The 25506-nt window shown below is 31.7% G+C and overlaps 1 protein-coding gene across 1 annotated transcript in view; it reads right to left on the bottom strand.

The window, feature by feature from the left end:
• The window catches only part of LOC134261318 (uncharacterized), a 90658-nt gene that overhangs the window by 29468 nt on the left and 35684 nt on the right, over window positions 1–25506 (bottom strand). Inside the window, exon 3 of the mRNA XM_062743757.1 lies at window positions 10537–10611. Within this exon, the coding sequence (XP_062599741.1) occupies window positions 10537–10611 (75 nt within the window). The remainder of the gene's footprint in view (window positions 1–10536; window positions 10612–25506) is intronic.

Raw genomic sequence — 25506 nt, forward strand, 5'->3', positions numbered from 1 at the left:
ACGGAGTCAAATTTTACTTATTAGTCATATACTGTTGAAACCAGAGGGTACTTTAGATTTACTCCAAGTCTGTCTTTTCCACTGTAGTCTGTTCAACTTTGTTTTTCACATCTTCTCCCTAACACTTGCAAATATAAAGCTATTTTTTGGGGTACGTCAGTGTATCCTGATGATCTTAAACTTACATTTCTTCCACTGTAACAATTTTTGTCGGAATTATGGCATATAAAGTTTCCATGAGAGGTAAATTGCACTTGCTGGCAGGATTTTAGTATTGGTATGAAAATTTGCTCCAATTTTAGTTATAATGATTTTGCAAGCCTTTAATTCGAGTAATTATTTTTCTGCCAAAGTGTCTAACAGTTCGATCGTCAGTTATAAAAAGACGGAAAGTTTACACCTGCCTACATTTCTTTGAATAAAATTGCTCAAAAATATTTTGTCCTTCAAAGTCAATATCAGTTATCAGTTTACACTCAACTCACATTTATAATATAGTTTTTATCTGAAAGAAAAACTTACATCTGGTACAAATTTCTGAATGAATAGTTGTATCGCTAAGTGTGTTACTTTTAAGGATTTCAACACCACATCTCTCAATCAACTTCAATTGATAATCTGAAGGGAGAATGATGCATTTTTCGCCTTGCGTTGGCCTGTAGTTTGCTGTTCTGAAATACTCAATGAATATTCGATTAGATAAAGCTTCCTCAAAAAGAAAGTTTAGATTTTCTAGAATTTTCCCTCCAAGCGTTATCATCGAAAACAGTACACAGTTTTCGTAATCTTTGTTCCAAAGAAGTGGTCCACGCAAGCTGTTCCAGATATCATAACAATGCTCAACTGCTTCTTGATTAGGCTCAGTTAGATTTTGCATGTAATGATGACAAATTTTTGCAAGTAAAGATCTAGAACGTTGATTTTTTTCATCTTTATCTGATGCATCACTTATAAGTCTTGCAAAATATACATATGTTATTGAAGGGTCTTCGTTCATGAACATATCTGCAACAGAAAACATCACCATCATCTTGGGTATAATCAAAAGATACTATTAAATTTTCAAGATCAGTTGGAAAGTGATAAAGTGAAGGAAATTCCGGAATTATTTTTTTCTGCATCTGAGATATATCGATGTTTTTTTTTTTTTTAACTTATTTTGTTTTTCTGTGTAAAGTAATAAAAAAGATTATAATCGTCTTACCACTCAGACTTTTAACAATTCTGTCATCCTCAATGTTTGACTTAACGTATTCAACAACGTATATTTTATAAACAACATCGGCCATTTCTTGATTTTCCGATCTGTCAGGGTATACCTCTGGCCAGTAACATGGCAGTAACTGATATCTATCTCTTCCTGAATAATCCATGCCATGCAGATATATCTTGGATATCTCTGAAAATTTATATTGATCAAATTTTCAAAGAATAAAAGTTGTTATTTATCATAATCGGCCCTGTAAAAATAAGAAAAAATAAAGTGGAGTAATTTTTTTTAATTTATGGTCTATAGCATATGTCCAGGGCACTATCTTTAGAAATTTGGTATTAGTTTGGCAGAAAGAGCGCGTGATGGGTAACAGTAAAAGTTGAAATCTTTTTGCATATTTAGTGAATATCAAGGCATCTTTTAATGTGTCCGCATTCGAGTATGTATTCCAAACTTTTTCAAATACAAAATTATATCATAATCATTAATTTTAACGTTTAATTTTGACCTTACAAAGATGCGGGCATGACGAATTTTAATGATTTATATTTCGCAGATAAAGAAAAACCATGCCAATAATGACGTTTTTCTTCACCATGCTTATTTCACAAATATATAATGGCATTTTTCTTCAAGATGAATTGTATATAGTACATTTTAGTACACTACAACGACTACTTGTTCATGAAAGTAAATGTGTATATGTTTTTTTAAAAACTTAACCTAGATAAATTAATTGGTTGATCTGTACATGACAAGTCGTAAATTACATTGAATTATCATTATGAAACTTCTGTTTAATAATCCAAAATAATCACTCTGATAATAAAGTATTTATATTTTTCTTTAATTTTTTATAATCAACATTTAATAGCACGAAAACAATAAATTGCGGCATTGCCAATGAATATCTTTTAAATTACGTTGAATCTTGAAATTAGAACGGCGTGTTGATGAAGTAAAATACATAAACAAATGACGTCATAATATACCTTGAGACTTATTGCTTGTACATGTGCTGGATTGATGGGTGTAAACAGAAGAAAAAACATTTGTTTAAACAGTCTGTGGTGTTTTTCGGTCGATTTGTCGAGGGAGAGAGAGAGAGAAAGAAAGAGAGAGAGATGTATGTGCCGAGAAATGATTCTTGATCTGTAATTTTATTCCTGGACAAGAAAAAAATAGATTTGACCATGTTGTAAGATTGTGGTATTTACATCTATGCATTATACTATGTTATAAATGTATATAATAGTCAGGTATATAGGCTTATATATTCTGTGTAGCAAGGAAGAATACTATAGTATCTCATATACATATAATAAATTTTGGAAATATTCACACACACGCACATAAACCTTAATTAAGGAATCGTTTGAGTTCAATTGATCATCGTAAGACCAAATGTAGGAATGATTATATATTATTGCACACTAATCTTTCAAACGAACTTCTTCCGATACACGAAATACAAGAATTGTGGAAACAGACATGATTAGCGATTCGTCCTTAAAACTGGTATTTTATTTTTAGCGAGATGTAATTATAGCGATCTCAGAACCGTCGTTTATAATTCTAAAATTAAATCATCGCTAAAAATTCTGCTTATACGGGGAAGGGAGGGGACGTGTGCTGAAGTTTTCTTCATCTAACCAACGACAGCAGGGTAGTTGGTATGTCTGCGCATGTCACGAGTGTATTTTTTTGTGCATTTTTGCGACATGAGGATGTTCCTAGAACAGGGGTACAGAAATGGGAGAACTCTGTATGCGATGCCTCACAAGAAGTTGTAATTTTCTCCGATCGCGTCGTTGATGAAGAATAATGATTCCGGAGACTCATAAATGTCAAAGATATTTACAATAAAATTCGAATATCTAAACTAACTTTACGACAATGAGAACATAGTAGATCTTCCGAGAGTGATATCACATACGAAAATCGTACAGTGTACATTATATGTACAAATCATTATTCTATCGCCTTAATATGCTTGATACGTTGATTACGAATTCTTTCGAATCTTATATCTGGGATATATTTGAATCCAGCTACGAGTATTTAATATTACAAAAAGTGTATTTAATGTTTAACATGTGTAAAACCATGTGTCCGGGCCTTCTGGAGGGACTTTAGAAGATGTGATTGTGTTTTGCTTTACTGGTATTGTTTTTTTTTTTGGTATTGTTAACGAATCTCTGTGTACCTTAATATACTTCGTGAAATTGTTATTTTATTCAAATGTTTTTCTATTTTTTTTAAGATAAAATTATTTCCTGTTAATTTATACTGCATATGTATATTAAGAATATCGTTTGTGTTTGTTATTGTTATACAGAATTTTTTTTATTAATTGGTATATTTATATCATTCAAGAAAATAAACTCTTCACAGATATTCTCTTCAAAACGTTTTATGCAATTTACGTTTTAGCAAAGACTTATATGTATCATAAAAAAAATCAAAATCGCTACACTGTATTTTAAAAGTACAGGAAATAAAAAAAATGGGTTGTTTGGTTAACAGACACAAGATAAGAAATATATACATAAAAAAACGTTACATATTAGAACATTAACATTTTTTGAAACATAAATTTCGAAAGTTGTCGATAAAAAAAATTGATAGCAGACCTAGGTTTTCGACATTTTCAATGCCGAAATATCATTTTTGTCCTCTGATCATTTAAATTACTTAATGTGACATCCTTTTATATAATCTAAACAATTATATACCAATCTTTATGGTAATAGGCATAGGATTTATTACTTTAACAACTTTTTAATAAAGCGCATGGACATTTTATGTAACGCTGGGACATCATAACAAGAGTTAAAAAAGGAAAAAAAAGTAGGTATCCAGGCATTCAGAGAAATTGTCATGATTTGAATACTTATTTGGTATTTTTTGTCTTCTATTTCCGCTATTTTCTCTATAATACATAACGTAAAAGGCTTTTGCTATCACGGCAAGACACCACAAATCACTTCTAATTTCATATCATGTTAATACGCTTTGATATCTAAGGATTGGTTTAAGATAATCTTATTTCTCTGAAACTGTATTATCTTTTTTCCTTCTATAGGGTACAAACGTCAACTTTTACAAGGCTTTTCTAAGACTTCCAAAAACATTTAATTTTATAGTAACGAATAAGATGAAAATTGTTGAATGAAAAAAAAAATAAAATCATTTTTAAGTTTCATTTTGCTGCATTTCAAATTAATTATTAATTTTTGGAGTAATCCTTCTTGGCTGAGGATTGGATATCCTTAACAATGTTAATTTCCATTCCTACGTCGATACAATATATCCAGGAGAGCTTGAGATAAAAGATATTATAGAGTCTGACATATCGGTTTCATCCTTGGACATTTTATTTAAATAGTGTTAATGGTAACGTTACAACCATGTTATATGATAAACGTGACGACCTTAAGTTTTTCAACGTCATCTTCCCTTACTTATGAAGCATATACCTTCATCACCTGCAAACGGAGTGTAAATATCTCAGTTGATTCGATACGCAAGAGCATGCTCTACCTATGAACAATTTCTAAAATGAGGTAAACTTGAGGTAAACAAGCAAGTTGATGACGCAAGAGTATCAGCAGCCTCGTTTAAAGTCATCATTTCGTAAGTTCTATGGTTGATATAATGACCGTGCCATCAAATACAATTTATCATTGATTCAAATGCTGCCTGACGTTTTTCATACCGATTGATAGTCCATTAGTTATACACTGATTTGACAACGGATTTCCCGTTATTTTACGATCATGACAATGAGCGCACGACTGGTGTGACCGGTCAGAAGGGGATGCTCACTCCTCCATATACAGAGACTTTGGAGATTTATTTTAGTTCGTTGTAATGTACAATTTTATTAACGTTATAAGTTCAGTTATATTGATTTGTATTAATTAAAAACAGAAATTACTATTGTTAAAGTTGAACACTATTTCTTTTTATGTTTATCTATAAGTCATTTCTTTACAAAAATAATCAAATCTGTAAATGAGTGCATGTCAAACGTAGATTTATTTCTTTTGTTGATATGGGTTATTTCTGTTGATATTGTGATAAGTATTTTGCAATATATTCCAGGATTCATAAAGAAGTCTCAGAAGTATGTTTTTTTCCTTTAGAATTTGATTTTGGTTTCCACCAATAAGATTTAATTCCATAAATAACTCGCATTTGTCTCTTTCTCTTAATCAAAGCATTCCTTTTTTTTGCTAGGCAACCGAATGTAAATGTTAAAAAAGTACACGTTTTTGAATTTAAATTCCAAAAAAGATATTTCTCTTCCTTTCTGAAAATATACCATACTTTTGTATTTTGCCAGAGGTTTGAGATACATGGCCTTGAAAATTGCCCAAATTAACAAAAATGTTTAATCAGCAAAAATGCAAAACATGCATATCTTCCATTGCCCGTAAAACTATTTTAAAATAAAAATTCTATGTAATACATGCTTTTATCTCTTGAAATATTTATCTTTATGATAACATTTTTTAAGAAGCCCTCTGGTTATATTCACATTCAATTTCAAGCCTCTAAATTCAGTGATATATTTGTCCATCCAGATGGACAATTGACTGGTTGCTATGAGAAATTTCTTTGGCCATGTTTCTGTAGTAACCAGGACCAAAAATAGTTTTCCTTTTAAATACGTGGTAATTAGTGCAAGAGAAACCTATGTTTGAAAAAACATCGAATTCTGAGACGAAGACCTGTACTTAAATGTTATGATCTCTGTAACATGATATTTCTCCTGATCTACTTGGAACTCTCTGATGCGCTCTATTGACTTCGGTTCCAAGATTAATTTCTTTTGTTTGATAACTTTATATGATACTGACTCTAGTATACAGTATTCATAATACCAGTTTAAATACGATCTGTTAATTCTTTTTGCCATGTTATTCACTGGCAATCCTATAAGTAACTGTGAGATTTCTTAAAAGCCCCTAAGAATGTATAATTATATATTAATATTATATATAAACTATTTTAAGATACAATTGCAACATATTAAAAAAAACAACCAAATCTATTTGGATAAGCTAATTTTTCATTTACAATTATTAGCAAGTAGAAGTTGTGAAATTACAAAACAATATAAAAGTCCACCAATCTTTAGCATGAAATGAATTATTTATAAAGAACTTACTTATAAAAACAGACGTTTTGTTGGGTGAATCATTAGTCTTTGCAAAGTAGACCCCACTGTCTAGTTCACTTGCATTCCAGATTATGAGCCTCTTGTATCCATCTTTGATATACGAAGTGCTTTGTTGGCTGTCAGGTTTTTTCCAAAGAAATGTATTTATTGATCTGCTGAAAATTGCAATATCTCTCTCCGTCTGACAAACTTTTATATCCATAGTCTCTGTTTTGAAAAACAAGGCCTAATATGATAACTTGTTTTGTTCAATCGACAAATTAAAAGAAAAGAAGAATTTCGTCTAATTAGTTTTTACAAGGAAAGTAAATCTATGTCTCGTCTATAATTGGAAAGTCATTGTACAAATATTGTGAAAGTTAACGCATTGATCAAACCATCAAAAGTAGTATTAATATTGCGTGTTTTCCGTTTTCCTTTAAATTACCTTTTCCAGAATTAAAGGGAGGCCCAGAGCAGTGTTCGGGAGCTGTAAAAATAAAATCATTATGTTGGTTAGTATGTATCCTTTTTTCAGTCATTAAATAAACAATCATTATGTACTGCAATCAGGCTAATTATTTTAAAATTACGGTCTTTAGAAAACTTTCACTATGAATTTTATTTTTGTAACCATTGCAAGACTGTCAATCTGATTCAAAACGGATAATAAAACATAATCGGACTCCAGTGTTATGTAATTTATGCTTAATGTACATTTATTAAATTGAAATAAAAACAAAACACCCAAAGGACTAAAATCGCTCAGCTGTTCAATGTTGCAGCGTAATTTGTCTATTAAAACTATCTCTGGGACTTGGAGACAAATCTTTCGGATGATACCGTATAAACCGAGGTCACGTGTCGCAATGGGTGCTGACATGAAAAAGATCATTCCCTGCTCAATGGCCCTGAGTGCCGAATATGGAACAAAATTTGCAGCTCTACATCGGTAAGTAGTGGCGTCTCCATATGAGCGAAAAATTCTCGAGAGGGAAGTTAAACAGGATATAAAGAATCAATCAATCAATCAGTCTTAAGTAAAAAAAAAACGTGGCCTACGTTTTGATTAACTCAACTTGAAAACCCAAGATGCATCAACAGTTGAACTTTGATAATTTTAAGCTTCACTATATGAAATATTTTTATTTAGCCATGAAATGGCGAAATATGTCCAGAAACTCTACTTTTTGGTGAACATAGTTGAATCCCTAAAATATATAAATTAGCAAAAATTGACGTTTTTGAGAACATGTAACTATATAAGTATGTGATACATCCAGATATTGTTATAATGTATGAACTAAGTAACCGTTTTTTCTACTTTTTAGATGACAATTTGAAAGGATCAAAGATGCATATATCAACTGCCTATTAGTTTCCGAAATATTAAAATAAAGTCATAAGTTTTAGAAAGCAGACCACGGTGACCCAGTTTTCGGTTGATATTCTCAACGGGCACAAAATAAATCCAATGACAACATTTTATGATTATAATATATGTTTCCCAAGTACATGTATAAGGAAAAAGCCATGTGATTCCTCAGATGTGTCACAACGAACACATTATCATGATACAAAATGCATTTGTTAACAAAATTTGATAACTTAAACCCCATGCAAATACGGTGAATTTCATTTTTACCACCTCTGACGGACTAATTCCAGTGATTTATCAAAGTTCCTACCTATAATTATTTACAAGCATATATACACATAACAGAAAGAAATACTGTAGTTGTTTAAGATGCAGAAGTGAAAATATTCCTCTTTTTCCACATATTAAATGTCAAATTTAAATAATTATTAGACTTTTTCTTTTGCATGTTGGCAACTTTATTTTGATATGTGATGTATTATGTAATACGTATTGCATTTCGAGGGTGTCCTCTTGTTATTTCCCTCATTTATAAAAGAAGTTAATTTGCATTTTTTTCTTTGAGGGAGGTGGTGTAAAAATTAGATTTTTATACGCTGACTTATATCTAGCTTCAAATCTGTGATACAGTAACAGATAAATTAATTAAAGCATAATGTTTTCAGGCCTTTTCATCCGTAAAGAAATATACTTTTACCCGCATTATATAACTGTACTATTTGTATAAAAAATCTTATTTTCCGTATTAAGGGGGCCAACTTTGGTGTCACTGTGTGAAAACTACAATACATAAACTCCTAATTTGTATACCATATTAACTTCAATGCACACACAAAGTTTTAGGAAATCTACCGTCCATGTATTTCTGGGTGACAGTCTCAAAATATATGTACTATAGGATTATTTAGGAAAATGCCAATTCAATATTCTTCTTATATTAAATTTTAAAAACCAAGCATACATTGTACATCATCTGAAATATTTTGTTTTTACCCGTAAAAAAATTACTGAGTGTGATTTGTCTATACATCGTCGATAATTAACTAAAAACAAATGAAATTACAAGGAAAACATGATTCCATCTGTAAATCTATGGTTTATCTACTACAGAAGACCAATTAATGTCCCTGACAAACGAAATAAGCTAAAATACCACACCTTTACTACAGCTATAATCAGTTGATTTCTACGTAACTCAAAACGTGTACAAACACTATTTCAACACATGCAAAACAGTTAAACTTATCAATAATCACCTAACAATCACAAGCAAAGTATGAATTAATACATATTCCTGTAATGTCAAGTACAATCTGTCAAATCCCTGGACCTTAACAATAGTAATATTATTCTTTTTTTCTCCTGTATTTTTGTCACCCGCTTGAAAAGTGGGGGATATTAATTTGGGTCTGTCCGTCTAGCTGTCCGTCCATCCATATTTCTGTCTGTAACGCTTTTGTTTCCACAAGATATCTCGAGAACCCTTTGAGTTTTTGCAATGAAATTTTGTAAAGCGACTCCCTATGAGCTAATAAAAGATCCTGTGGATTTTGAGGTCAAAAGGTCGAAGGTTAATGTCATAAATACGCAAATTTTGTCTGTTATTACACTTTCGTTTCCGCACGATATCTCAAGAACCCTTGAGCTTTTGCAATGAAATTTTGCATAATAATTCTGTGTGACCAAAAGAAGACCCCTTTGATTTAGAGGTCAAAAGGTCAAAGTTCAAAGTCGTCAATTTAAACATTCTGTCTGTATGAAACACTATCTTTTCCTGGGGATATTTCAAGAAGGTTAAGATCTTTTGCAATGCAATTTTATACCAAAACTCTCTAGGACCTCTCTCACCCCTCTCAAAGTGTCCCGCCCCGCTCGTTTCATTAGTATTAATTGAAATACATGTCGCTATTTTAGCACAGGGGCATGTGGAGAGTTATTACGCATAAAACAGGTTCTCGGTGGACGTTATATTCTTATTACATCTTATAGAACTGTTTAATAATGGTGAAATTAGAAACCATGCATTGTGTAAAATTTTGACAATATTGAACGTGAATATATACATGTATGTGACTTCATCTTTGCATATAATTTTCGCTATTTTAAAGCGGCGCCGTGGTTTAGTAACACTCGCTTCACATGTGAGTGGGCCCGGGTTCGCATGCCGGACGATCCATTTCCTTTTTTCGAAATGCTTTTTTTAAACTAAATGATAGTATTCAGCATGTGAAATGAAAAAAAAAAATATGAGGTCTGGCTTGTACAAACTTCTAAAATCATCAATACAGTGTGATAAATATTCCATGTAAAAAGAATCTTCAATACACATAATAAGTATATGTAATAAGCAATCTAACCTTTATATCCAAATTGGCATATTTTATTTGCTTCAGTATACATGTTTACATTTAATAATTCTACAAATTCAGTCAAGGGGGATCGGACCCCACCCAACCCCCCGAACTGGTTTATTTTTTCCCTAAGCAGGGGACACAAAGTCTCTGAATAAGCTTGTTTAAGAAATAGGTTTCAATAAAATCCATGGGTATTTTGTACAACTTTAAAATTAAATATCACCAATACTTTATTATAATATTGGTAGCGATAAAGATAAGATAAGATAATATATATTTAAAGTCGGGTACATAAAACACAGAACACTAGCTCTGAGGTCCTATTTTCCGACTACAAGCAAAAAGAACAAATCTCAAAATTGACATTTAAACTATGTTGGCCGATATGAGCGTGACTAGATTTCATTTGACCGACTTCACTCACCTCTTCCAAAAGTTCCAAAATCTTCTGTCACATTTTCATACTGTTTGTTAACTCCATAGTTTTCCATTGCATTATCTAAAGAAAGAAAAAGAAATTTATATGCTCCAAAACATGCAAAATGGTAAAAATTAGAAAATGTGATTTTCTGATTTTTTACCATTTTTGTTTTTATGCGCCCGGATCGATAGATCCGAGGCGTATATTGTTTTTGTCCTGCCTGTTTGTCTGTTTATCTGTTTGTCTGTCTGCTGAAAACTTTAACCTTCGCCATACTTTTTGAACCTTGAGAAATAGAGACTTCATATTTGGCATGCATACTCCACTAATAAAGTTCTTTCAAAAGACACCAAGGTCAATGACCTTGTGACCTTGACTGCGACCTACATGCTAAAAATAACTTTTTCAAACTTTTGCTATAACTTTTCAAGCATAGAAGATAGAGACTTTATATTTGGTTTGCATGCTTCATTAATAAATCTCATACAACTGACACCAAAGTCGTTGGCCTTATGACCTTGACTGTGACCGTAATGCTAAAAATAGCTATTTTCGAACTTTTGCCATAAATTTTGAACCAAACGAGATATAGACTTTATATTTGGTATGCATACTCTTCTACCGAAGTTCTTTCAAATAACATTGATATCAATGACCTTGTGACCTTGACTGTGACCTATATGCTAAAAATAGTTTTTTGTAACGTTGTTGCCGCCGGGCTCGTAGTGTTTCACAAACACATCTTGTTTTCTCATAAAGTTCAAAAGACTTGGTATTTTTATTTAGCGATACCCAAGAACATGCTCTTCGAATTAGCAATTTCTAAACCGAGGTAAATTATTGACACGCAGGTTGATGAAACAAGATTATCAGCAGTCTCCTTTAAAGTCTTCATTCCGTAAGTTATATGATCAATACAACGCAGTACAGTCAACGTGCACAATGGGAATATCGGCAATATTTTGAAATTAAAAATTGTATTCATGATCGGGATGGCGATTGTTTTAAGTATATTATTTTTATACATGGTTATGGTAATAATAATTTAATAATAATTTAAAACTACATATTAAGGACGATTAGATTTTATTTTAAGACCTCTTACTTGATAAGGCAGTTACATAATTTTAACAAATTTACTTGCAGGATTGATGTTACCTTTAAACTGCACTAGTGCAAGGTTTAAAGTAGACTGAATGACCAAATGCTGTAATTTTGCTGGTTTACAGTATGAAATATTGATAAAATCAAACTACTGTTGACTTGTCACGTAATACGACATTATGCAAGATTCCATCTGGATCGTAGCTCTTTCCAGATACATGTACCTTGATACTTTTTGAGTTGAATTGTAAAAGCTTACTATGATCCAGTTAGTGTATGCATTTGCACTGGATCGATTTGTTAAGACCCCCTCTTTGCCCTCCTATGTGCTTACATACAAATATACGCCATTGTCAATTAAATACGTAATGTACAGAAAATATACTGAAAAAATCGTGAAGTTGACATTGAATCCAAGTAAATGGCCTAAGGAATATCTTTAAATAATATTTTATTTAATTATAGAATACATTTTTCTTTGTGAAAATATTACTTGATCTGCCTGTCACTGCATAAAGTAGGTCACGTTTTATGAAATGACGTCAAATTGACAAGTGGATTGCGAACAGGGCCTTGTTTATAACTTATTTTGCGATATTAAACTAACGACAAAACAGCATGATGTAGTAAATTTTGATGTAGTTTGATGATTTCTTACAGATTAAGCAAATCACCTCATTTTGTGGCATTTTAAAGAATTGCTGTATGACGTATATATTGTATGATGTCATAGTTACGTTTCCCGTAAAAAAAAAAAATAGACTCTGTCCCCTTTTTGTTAACTTAAGTGTGCTGCAAATGACTTTATCAACAAATACAATTGATCAAATGCTGACTGACTTTTTTATACTAATTGTTAGTCCATTATTTTCACACTGAATTGACGACGGATTTGTCCGTCATTTCCCGATCATGACAAGGAGTACACGCTGGATGTGAACGGTCTGCACGGGATGTTATCTACTCCATGGCACCTGATCCAACCTCTGATGTTTTAGAGATTCGTACGTGTTTACTCTGCTCCTATTTGGTATTGTTTTATGGACTTTGATATTGAAAATGTTGTTATCTCTATAGCCTTCTTATATTAAAGACAGTTGATACAAACAATTTTTTTCTTTGAAAAAGATTTAGTATCATGTCACAAATTTAGAAATGGGGATGGTTCTTAGAATTTTTCTCCTAAAAAATGGAATTTGAAAAAGACCACGAAAATATTAGTAATATTTCAATGAAAAGAAAAGTAAAGATAAATCAAATTCAGTAAAGGTTTACAGGTGAAAACAAATTTTAGAATATGTTAACATAGTGCTAAAAGTGTAATATAAACTTAAGAAAAATATACCAAGCCAGGTGAATTTTATTAGGAAAATCTAAATGGTAAAAATCAGCCTATGTGATATTGTTAATTATTTTTTTTTTTGTCATTTTGATCTTCGTCTTATTATTAAGGCGAAAGGGGAATGCTAAATTTCACAGTTAAGACGAGATGGGAACAAACCTAACCGGTCGGTTTTCCTCATGTAAGTTTGGTGAGGGGTGGAGCTAAATCGAAGCGGCTGAGAAGCCCCGAAGGAATGACAGTGGCTTGTGTATAGCTAGCTTTATACACATGACGTTACCTGAGTATATTACCTGTATGCGTTTTCCTACGACAATGTAAAATGAAGCCGTTTTATGTGTACACTGTAGCTCATGAATCAAAATGCATGAAATATAGCATGGTTTTGTTGCAGACAAAATCCTTTTTAAATTCTTTCTTTTAAATTAATATTTTTCAATAAATCAATCATTTTAATATAATGTGTGTTTCTATATCAAATGTTATAACAAATTAAAAAATACATTTTATTTTACCACCAATATCTGTTGTTGTAATCTGGTGAAAAAAGGAAGTAAATTAAATTACAAGTCATGTATGCTTAACGAAAGAAGAATGTGGATCACAAAAAAATCTCTCAGTAATTATCAGAATATTAAACTTCGACAAAATCCATAAATGGACTATAAATTGATAAATCAGTTTCAGAAAGATCTATATGTATCTGATCATGTAAACGATTATTATGAAATTTAACAAAATCTTATCTATAAGCAATTTCATTAAATATTATATCTGATGTTTAATTTAGTTTTATTCGATAGATTTTAGAAATCAGTATACTGGTCAAAATGAGGAAAAACTATCATGCACGTGCCTAAAATTGTTATATTTTCTCCTCTCTCTCTACTAACTGGTACAGGTATAAACAGACACGTAAATGAAATAGTAACGGGTTATTATTTGATTTAATAAATCATATTTTCATAATTAACTTTATTAGCGTATATACTCGCCTTTAAGTCGGTATTTTGGAAGTTAAATTTTGGTCCCAAACTCTATGTCCGACGTATAGGTGAGTCATAAGGAGACATTTTTTTCTGGACTGTGAAATGAAGCATTTTATGTATATTTCTGACGACTATTGAAAAACAAAGTCTGGATTATATGTAAACATATAAGTATTAAAAGATGATACATAAATTACAAATATTTTCTTACTTTAATGGTTTTATTTTTGTCTCAAGCGTGCATTGCTTATTTGTTTAATGATTTAAAATTAGATATTGGCATCATATCGAGAAATATTAATTAAAACCGGGTAAAAATAAAATCACTGCATTGATTTAAAATTGTCAGTCGATTCTGGCAAAAAGTTGCACCGACTTATAAGCGGGTCAATGGCAAATCCCTTTAAAATTACCTCAAAAAATACAATCGACTTATACGCGGACCGACTTATAGGCGAGTATATACGGTAATTTGATTTAAAAGTTTTTTTTTCACTTTATACACTCAGTTTAAAAAAAGCAACAACATATTGACAACAATTTCAAGGCTATTATTGCATTTGTAAATGATATCGATGAGATAATAATAAACCATTGAAACTAATGATGTGTTGTATGACTAGACAACGATATGCACATTCAGCGAGCGTTACCCAAAGACATCTGTGAAACCCCCAGGGCTTGCCGTTTCCTGTTCTGAAACAACTACGTTATCCCTGTACACAGGAAATGATCGCAGCTAATACTAAATTCACAAAGAAACAAAATTTGTCAAATACATGTAAATATGAAGGCGGAGAAGTGATATTTTTACTTGATCTCTTGTATAAAGTTCATGTGCCCATAGTTAACTCTCGCCATCGAATGCTTTCTGGTAATTTGTCACTTAAAGAAAAATTCCTGCACATTTAAATAATACAGCGAAATAAATTAAAGAAAAGTGTTAAAATTTAACAAAACATTAACAATAAAAAATAAAGAAGAAAAAGAATTTTTATCTTGATATCTTGATAAAGAAAATTTAAGTTCACGGGCCAACTACATATGATTGAAAACTCTCGCCATCGAATGTTTTCCAGTAATTTGACACTTAAAGAAAAACGCCTGCACATCTATACAATCAAGCGAAATTAATTAAATCAAGTGTTCTAAATATAGGAAAAGAATAAAAACAACTAGAGCAAAGCTCGTTGCAACGCAACGAGTAGGTCTTCCGTCCTGTTTGACCGGAAGTAACTTTCGTTTTTCAAAAAATGAGTAATAATGCCCCAAAGTGGTTTAAGTCCTCTAAATCCATGTTAATTAGTGCTAAAATAAGTCATTTTTTGCTACTTCCGGTTTGACCGGAAGTGATGACGACGGACTGAAAATTACGTTTTATGCTCCCATTGACATTTGTTACCTAAAAACATGTCAAGAACGGCAAAAGATGCATTTTCTGACTACTTCCGGTTTGAACGGAAGTGACGCCACTGGACGTTTTTTAATGACCCCAATAAATAAAACTCAACAATTTGACCAACTTTGCTTCTTTGACGTATTACAAATTCTGAATACTTTTTGAGATATAAAGAAAAAATTTTCGGCCCCTTTAGGCCCTTAATTATAGGGGCCAGCCCTTTTTTTGAGATATCATTTGAAAGATCTTGAAATTCTACACTTTTTTTGTTCTACATACATTAACAAAATATTTATAAGTAAAAAGTTATCGTAGAAAAGGTGTTAAAAATTTTGAAATTCACGATAGGACTATTTTCGGACCAAAGCGAGCGTCGGCGCTTCGTACTTCCGGTGGTTGTGATATACGAAATTCACTTCTCCAAAGGATGCTCTAGCATCACTGAAAATTTTATGCTTCTGTGTTAAGTGCTTTTTGAGAAAACTGCCGGACAAAGTGACCCTCTGAAAATCACAAAAACGCGGAAATCTCAAAACCGGAAGAGACGTCATCAAAACAAAAAAATATATATCTATTTTTTTTTCATGCTCTATCTGTCCTAAAAGTTTCATGAAAATCGAACGAGCCGTTTTCGAGAACTCGCGTGCAAAAAATCGGTAAGAAAAAAAAACTATAATAATAATAAAAATAGCTGTGGAAAAGAAACCTAAGAATAACAAGAAGGTCTTCCGCTGAAGACGAAAGACCTTAATAAGAAGATGTAAATATTTTCAATGATGAACATTTTTTTTCAAATGAATGCTGAAAATCGTTTATCGAAACATCCATATAGATTGATATATAATTATAAAAAACAAAAATAAACCTAATATTTTTTTCTTAGTTTAAATTCTTTTCATAGCAAAATAAATGAAAATACTTTTATTGATAAACACAGTGTCCTTCTTTTTTTTGTTACAGGAAAACTTTGCAGATTACAATTCGGGGAGATTACTCCCGACTTTGTTTACGATACTAATTGTCAGTAAGAACTGCGAACGATGGTATTGTTCTCCCGCCTACCTCCAACTCAATTTTCAAAAGTTAACATATTCGATGAATTTTTTTTATTTTTTATAGATAATTATATGGATTTTCATAAAACATTACTTATTTGGGAAAACAAAGAGAGATAACTCTAAAATTGTGGTAAAACTTGTGTTTTTACTATAGAAATCAACGGAAAACGGAAAATATTTTTAACCCCCCCCCCCGTGTCACAAAAATACCTTTTTACAGGTAGTATGGAATGCTATTTCACAAATTCATACGAAAGCTTTTTGTGTGACACGGGGGGGGGGGGGGGGGGGGGGGGGGGGGGGGGGGTGAACATATGTTTATTGACAAAATACGATAAAAATGCTTATTTTCCACCAATTTCAAAGCGATATACAACTGAAACAATATATTTTATTGAAATATTTATGATTTATGTATTTGTCTAAAACATAAGAAAAGATATAAGGAACATTTAATCATATCCAAGACTATTTCAAATACGGTGATGCTTAAAACTCCGATTTCAATGGAAAATATCGTCTACCCCCCTTTTTTCAAGAGCTTGAATTATGGATAATATACTGTTTAGCACTGGTATTAACGCGATTTATCAATTACCATTGAACTGTTCTTTGTATTTAACAAAGATTTTATGGCCAAATTGCTATTTATATTGAATTAAATGGTTCCAAAATGTAGGCGGGAATCGAGAGTTAGCGTGCGTGTTTCTTTGATCGATGAATAAACCGCGGCAGGAAGAGCTAGGTGATGAATTTCCCGTGGAGGTAACGCGGTTTACATGTCTCACCTGGCTAAATTTCGCGTTGTGATTGTACCGCGACAGGGCGCGGGAAATACGGGATCCGCGTTGCATGTACTGTAAATAAAGAAGATGAATTCTTAGTTTATTTATTGATTTTTATTTTTCTAAGAAATTCATTTCATTTAATTAAACAATAAAATGCTTTCTTTGTTTGTTGTTACTGGAATGAACGGAAGCAGCTGTTGCAGAAAAAATACATAACCCGCGTAAGCGGGTTATGTAAATTTTTTCTGCAATAGCTGCGACCGTTCATTCCAGTAACAACAAACAAAGAAAGACATTTTATTGTTTATATTTATATCTGTTTAAATTATCATTTTAAGTAGGATTAAAAATATTAGTTATTGTGTTAATGATGCGAACGTCTTTGTACGTTTCATTGATGGAACGGCCACTGATCAAGAAATCTGTACAGGTGATATGCCTAATGTAGTTTATGCAGTGATGAACGCAATGGGTTTTCTTAAGAAATAAAGAAGAAAATATTCAGTGGATGTAAATATTTTTCAGTGACCACATTACCTTGTTTATTTCGTGCTGTGTCTACTCAGCTCTGCAGTTGTCAAAAAATAGATTGATTTTATTTTTTTTTACAATGATTAATTTCATGCCCTTAATTAGTTTTATTTATTTTATCAAAGAAAATCAATCAATTCTAAAAACTAAAGTTTTCCAAAATGAAGCATTACCCCTGTTTTTTTTTATTATTTTATTTTAATGAATGAATGAATGACTTCATTAAAAAAAATAATAAAATAATTAATTTAAAAAATAGAGAGATAAATATTTGTTATGACTTATCAAATTATTGATAATTATTTTAGAGTTATTTCAGAGTTATGATAGAATTCAATAAGTCTCATAACAAATGAAAAAAATATAACTGGGTGTTTCAAATTTGTATTAAAAAATTCTCAGGCAAATAACTAAATGTGCAAAAGGATGTTTTCGGAATAACTAATGATTTGACCTATAGGAGAGAATAATTTCCCGGGAAAAAATAACATTTAAAAATCAATGCTCTTTACTTCTTTTCTACCGTATACTTGTAATTTTTTTCAAATTTGCATTTTGAATGTACATGTAAAATTTATTATAAACCTCAAAAATTGGCCAAAGCAGCATTTTGTCCGTTAAAGCACTAAATTTTGAGTTAATTTTGACGTAGAAGTCCTTCATTGCAGGCCTGTCCCTAAATTAAATTATGTAATTTGGAAAAAAAATATTGATATAATCTATGATTTAAAACAGGATTGATTTAGGGGCACCCCTGCCTTAGGGTTGAAATTAAAAAAAAACTATAAAAATGCAAAATCTCAAATCTTTCATACTGGTTTATATTTATGATATATCCCTTAATACCTAGTATAGCTAAGCTAGTTAGACCGTGGGTATTCACCTCAAATCTTTTTTGTGTCCTGGTTCGAATCCAGCAGTTGGAACATTTAATATATTTTTTAAAAGTATTCAATATATAAACACCATTTTAACTTTTTTATACAGGCTTTTGTATTTTACTCCTTTTTCTCCTAAAATGCATGTTTGTTGTTGATATAAAAGACATTTACGGAATGCAGATCATAAATTCTCTTAATCAAAACGCAATCAACCGGAACTATACCTTAGTCTAAGCACACTTTAAATTTGTTCGAGGACACGAATCATTCTTTTTGTGTTACTCGATACAGGTGTCATAAAGAAAAAGTCATGCCAAGCTAAAATTGCTGCGTTTGCCTTTGTAGATCTTCTCTGGGAAATAATACTGTTGTGGAAGAGAAACTGCAGATTACGTGTAATCCATTACTCAGGGAAAATGTTATGTCAAAAATGCAGAAGAAAGGTTAACCGATTAGAAAAGTTATTCTTACAAAAATAAACTAGAAATGCATCCATAATGCATGGTGCTAAGAAAACGACTGTAAAACGGTTTCGTCTATCCATACACTTTAAATGTATTGAGAAACAATAACTACACGCAAGTGGCCTAACGTCATTAACCAGAAGGGAAATCGGTAATCTTTTTCTAAAGACTGAAACCAATATCTGCCTCATAGGTCAAAGCGTATACATACATGTTCAATGATCATGTTCGGTAGTCAATTAACTATGTACGACGCTTTGTAAAATGTCGTTTTCATATAACAAATGCGTAGTATAAAGTCCGTATTAAAAAAAAAATAAATAAAAACAGAGACATTTAATAGGGGGACCGCTGACTCATTTGTGCGCCAAATTATCTTCATGTTTTTGCAGCGCCCTCACCGGGAGGCATAGAGAGACTTCCGGTCGTATAAACTGCAGTCTTTTCTTCGCAGACTTTGGGGTAAATATTGCTAATGTGTTGTATATTTTAACATTTGTAGCCTGTACGTCAATTATGATTTACATAAGGTGGATATCTATGATGTACTTTTGCAGCTATAAAGAGAAATTTGCAAGATAACACGAATAACATGAGACCATGCATGAAGATGTTTACAGCAGGTTGTTGTTGTTAAACCTGAATAAAAATGTCCTCTTGTTGAAAAGTTGCTCCTTTTACCTTCATAAAAATTGTAGACTCAGGCCCTTAAGAACCGGAGAGCAAGGGGGGGGGGCACGTTTCGTTTTAAAAAAGAGGGGGTATGTACATGTATGACATTCAGACAAGTAATTTGGGGAAAAAACTGGGAGACAATTTCAACTGTAAATGGGTACACTGTACGTTGTGGACTCCCACCCCCAATCAATATAATACTTGTATGTGCTATTTGAACTACCTTTGCTTTAATGTTTCCCTTAAATAAATATTATTTAAAAGTCAGATTTTTCTTTTCCTTTTTTTTAAGGTCTTCCGTTTCCAATGGAAGACCATCTACTGATTCTGTTGGTAAAGATTATTATTCTTTTTTTTTCTTCTACTTCCTAGACGCCAAATTTGAAGCCTCATATCTCACTCATTTCTCCATTGATTTTGCTCAAATTTTTAGAGATACTAGAAGTTACTAAACTCTATCAGAATGCTGTCAAAAATTTCAAAAAGTCACTTCCGGTTTTGAGTTATTACCCTTTAAACGAAAATTTATAGGCTTTCGTTTCCAGATAAAGGCTCAGAGACGGCTAAAGCTGGAGCAGAAATTCAACTGATTTCAGTAAATAGAAGGATTGAAGTTGTGCACATCGGTTTTTGTTTTTCGATTTCTTGATTAAAAATGGCGCTATATAGGGGTCAAAAATTAGAACGCTTAAATGAACCAAAAATTACTTATATTTTGTTTTTTTTATCTTGTAAACTGAAAATGTTTTGTTAAAATATATAGAACATAATTTGTGCTGAATTAGAAGATCTTTCAAATGATATCTCGGAAAAAGGGCTGGCCCCTAGAATTAAGGGCCAAGAAGGGCCAAAAGTTTTTCCTTTATACCTCAAAAAGTACTGAGAATTAGTAATACGTCAAAGAAGCAAAGTTGTTTAAAGTGTTAAGCTCAATCTATTGAGGTCGTCAAAGTACGTCCGGCGACGTCACTTCCGGCCAAACCGGAAGTAGTCGGAAAACGCATATTTTGCCATTCTTGACAAGTTTTTGGGTAACGTGTGTCACTGGGAGCATAAAAATTCATTTTCCGTCCGTCGTCGTCACTTCCAGTCAAACCGGAAGTAGCAAAAAATGGCTGATTTTTGCATTAAATAACATAGATTTAGAGGATTTTAACAATTTTAGGACGTAATTACTCATTTTTGTTAAAATAAAAGTTACTTCCGGTCAAACAGGACGGAAGACCTTCTCGTTGCTTTGCAACGAGCTTTGCTCTAGTTTCTTCTTCTTCTTCTTTTTTTTTTTTTTTTTGTTAACTAAGATCTGTCTCCAAAGCTGAAATTCCTTCCCACAAAAGGGACCTGAGAGTTTATCAACATTTAAAAGACTTGATCATAATATTGAGATGTATTATTTACTTTTTTGTATATCCAAGAATGTATAATAAGCATGATACATTTTTACATCATGTAAAGATTGATGAACTCTTGTTCATGTTATCTCCAGGTATGAAATCACTCTCTTCAACAACAGACACAGATTGCAAGCAGAGGAAATGAAGAATGATCTATTTTTTTTACTGCTTTTGTAGAGTTTTTTTTTAAATATACTAAATAAAAAATAATGAACAATTATTATTCCAGGTTTTACAGGTATATTTCATGGGGCTATTCAATTCTTTTCTTCATTGATTTTGCCTTTTTCTTATTTTCAGAGTAACTGTTACCTCTCATGATTGATTCTACAAGATTCTGAAGTTGATTTCCCAAAAGACCTTGACCTGCTTCATAAGGGTTATTTATGTGAGATCTAAGGATGAATAAAACAACAAATAGCTGTTCTGTAAGCTGTAAAGCTGAAAATTGTGTTCCTGCATCAAATATAGCCACGCTCAAAAAAAAAAACTGAAACAAACATTGACATATATTGTGTGGATTTTTAACAATACTGCAAATGAATAAGAAATAATATCAGAAACTTTTAATTTTTTTCTGAGCCATCTCTCTCCATGGCATTTGTTAGAAAAAATTAAGACTTCCAAGAATGAATATTCTTGCTAAATATTTTGGTTGTAAATTCTGAGAAAAGAAATGTGTGAAGAACATAATAATCAAATTTGAATGCGATGCTTATAAACTGAAATATTACTGCATGTACATGTACAAGGCCTAAATGTAAGACAATAAATTTAACTGAACCTTAGCTTATTTTTGTATTTTTTGAACACCTAGTTTTTAGGCTCAAGTGAGCTTTTCTGATCACACTTTGTCCCTTGTCTTTCCCTCTCAACTTTTCACATTTTCGACTTCTCAAGTACCTCTGGGGCAATTTTAACCAAACATAGTACAAAGCATCCTTAGGTGAAGGGGAGTTGGAATTGTTAAAATGAAGGGCCAAGTCCCCTTCCAATGGGAGATAATCAAGAAGAGACAAAAATAGGGTGGGGTCTTAAAAAAAATCTTTTTAAGAACCACTAGGCCAGAAAGTAAAAACTTATGTGGAAGCATCCGGGGATAGTGTAGATTCTTAATTGTTCAAATCATGACCCCCGGGTTGGGCGGGGCCACACTAAGGAATCAAAGTATTATACATAGAAATATAAAGAAAAAGCGAAAAATCTTCTCAAGTCGAAGAACAACTGGGCCAGAAAACCTGAAACTTATGTGGAAGCATCCTGGGGGTAGTGCAAATTCTATATTATATCATGACCCCCGGGGTAGGGCAGTGTCACAATAGGGAAGCCAAGTTATACATAGAAATATATATATAAAAAATAAAAAAAATTTTCCCAAGAACCACTTAGCCAGAAAAATTATGTGAAAGCATCCTAGGGTAGTGCAGATTCGAAATTGTTCAATTTATGACCCTCGGGGGTAAAAGAGGGCCATGGTTTAGAATCTAAGTTTTACATGAAAATATATCAGGAATAACTTTAAAAATATTATCAGGAAAGGTGAAACTTACGTGAAAGCACTATGGGGTAGTGTATATTTTAAATTTTCTAAATATATAAAAATTAGCACTAGTCTAATACTTAAACAATGTTTTAAAAATCAGTAAATCATACAATGTATGAGTTGCTGGACTATATTACATGTTACAACCTATGTCTGCTTTCAGGATGGTGTATAACTGTATTTTGTTTTGTTTTTTTAATGCCAAAATAATGTACATATCATATATAGTAGTTTAAAAAATCAAAACCATAACAATATATATTTATTTTTTTACACATTAATATAATACATCAAAAAACGTTAATTTCATTATTTTTTTTTAGATAATTATTTGATAAAAGTATAAAAACAAACAACATACTGTCATACACCACTCTGAAACCCAACACAACTGTAACAACTATGTAGGTATTAAACCACGTAATTAAAACATGAAACTGCAAAACCAACTTCGCAAACAAATGAGCTCGTTATGATTGGTCTTAACCTACAGTATAAAATACATTTTACAGTGTCTTTACAGTGTTTATTTTTTTAAAGACAGACTGAACAAATGCAACTCGAGACGGGGGTAGATCAATAGATGGAAATCATCTTTTTACTGTATATAAATTTGTTCTCAATTCTTTTTCGTCATACAAACGAAAGTATCTAATCCTCCTACGATTAATGTCACAAGTAAATTTTGCTTAAAATTGAAGTTTTAGCGATGTTTTCTACCCATTCTTATGATGAAACGCCATACTGTTTATAGTTTCTATGCCTCCCGGTGAGGGCGCTGCAAAAATCAGAAGATGATTTTCCATTCGGAACTCGAATTTTTGAAACGTCGTGAAAAATCTAGAGTGCTCCGAAAGAGTCAGCGGTTCCTCTATTATACGTCTCTGATAAAAAACATGAAAGGAAGATGTACATTTTTAAGCGCTAAGCACGCATGCTCAAGCGCTTTTAAGGGTGTCTTCAGATTCCATGACGATTTTTTACGATCTTTATATCAACGCTCTCTACCGACCGCATTTATCAGGGCTGCATTCAATACCATAGTCGCTAGTAAACGTAAGCGTAGTTTTATGTATTGCTATATACCCAGTCGTTTTGAAAAGATAGTTCGTCTACCCGTAAGATGTTAAAATAAATTTTATTATACAATCATTTTATTTATAACTAATATATGGAAAAAAGCAATGCAAAAAATGAATGTGTGAGATTTTACGATGAATAAAGAAAATTCCTTCAGTAATTAAACCGGTATATACAGAATGTCGCATGATGCAAAGTCTTATCCACGTGAGATTGCAGGATTTCAATCTTAATTAGCATAAGTATTCATAATCATTATGTATTGTCTTTACGTAACTGCTATTCTTGTTCAAATATCGCATGCTTGTTCAAATTTTGTATCTGTACTAAATATTCATCTAGCACTTAAATCTTGAATGCCCCCCTAACGCACCTTCTATAAATACTGAGATAATTATGTAAACAAATGAGTTCTATAATGCCTTTTCAAGGGCTACTATTGTTCACCTAAATTATTTACTTATTAATTAGTTAACTCTTTACAACTTTCTGAACTGTTATGCAATACACACTTGATGTTAACGTCATAGCAATAGAAATTTACCATTTCCCCGCAAGCACCTTTTAGCGTGGTACACGTTTCTCTAAAATTTAGCTTATATTTTAATACAAATATAACTTTTCGTATTTAATGAGATTTTTGCAAGTAAAAAGAAGAAAGAAAGTAGAAAGTTAGTGTAGGAGTTATCATAAAAGGTGTTAATTAGTAAGTCGATATCAATTTTCGTATGTTCAGAAATCCTGCGTTAGTGGATAAGAGGGCCGGGTTCTTATCTCTGAACAATATGGTGCGTATTAATAATTAAGTACTGGCAAACACTAATTATATTTCACAAATCTTATTTCTGCAGTGGTAATTCGAAAAAGTGAATGACCATACATGTTTATATATTGATACACGTACCGAAAAAAGATTTATGCGTACGTGTATTTAAAAGTACTAGTCTCATTAAGATTTCAATGAGTATTTAAAAAAATCAAATTGGAATTAAATCTTTTATAAGTATATTTCCATAAAGATTATTTAATTACGTTCTATATCTAGTTTGTATCTACATTTTGTAGTTTCATTATATAATTTTTCACGCACTCTCCTGCATAAGCCTACATTTCAAACAATGTTAATACAAACGAGGAATTTGATTATCACACTAGTCTTGCATTACGAAGGGGGCTATCAATAATAATGATTTCACAGCATCAAACTTTAGTAGCACAATCATGAAGATTTTGATGCAAAAAAATCCTTTTCACTGAACGTTTGGGTGTTGTGGCTATAACTTCTTGTCAACCTGTTTTACATGATCGTAAGAAACTGAAGCATTTTAAAGTATTTTCGCCAAAACGAGTTGAAGAAAAACACGAACGAATTTTAATGTGATATTTTTTTTTTCTAAGTAGAAGAGTATTTGATTTAACATTTTTATTTTAAAAAGAAATATTGACAAATTGGCTTCAAATGTAACACGAAAAACAGAATGGCCAATTTTTTTTATTTCGGTAAAAATACCCGGTAAATTATAATTAATGTGTGTGAGAGCCAGAGATGAAGGATCACGAGTATTTGTGGACAGGACTCCCCCATTCATATTGTACACATGATGAATAAGTTTAATAAATATAATTTGTGAAAAAATGTCCAACAAGCCCTGGGGTTAAATATTGTTGGGAAGGGATTACATGAAAGGACGATGTACTTTTTTGTTTACTCAAATTTATAAATTT

This window comes from Saccostrea cucullata, unplaced genomic scaffold, assembly GCF_032062105.1.
Source record: "Saccostrea cucullata isolate Sc308-1 unplaced genomic scaffold, CSIRO_AGI_Scuc_v1 ctg1526, whole genome shotgun sequence".
Lineage (NCBI taxonomy): Eukaryota > Metazoa > Mollusca > Bivalvia > Ostreida > Ostreidae > Saccostrea > Saccostrea cuccullata.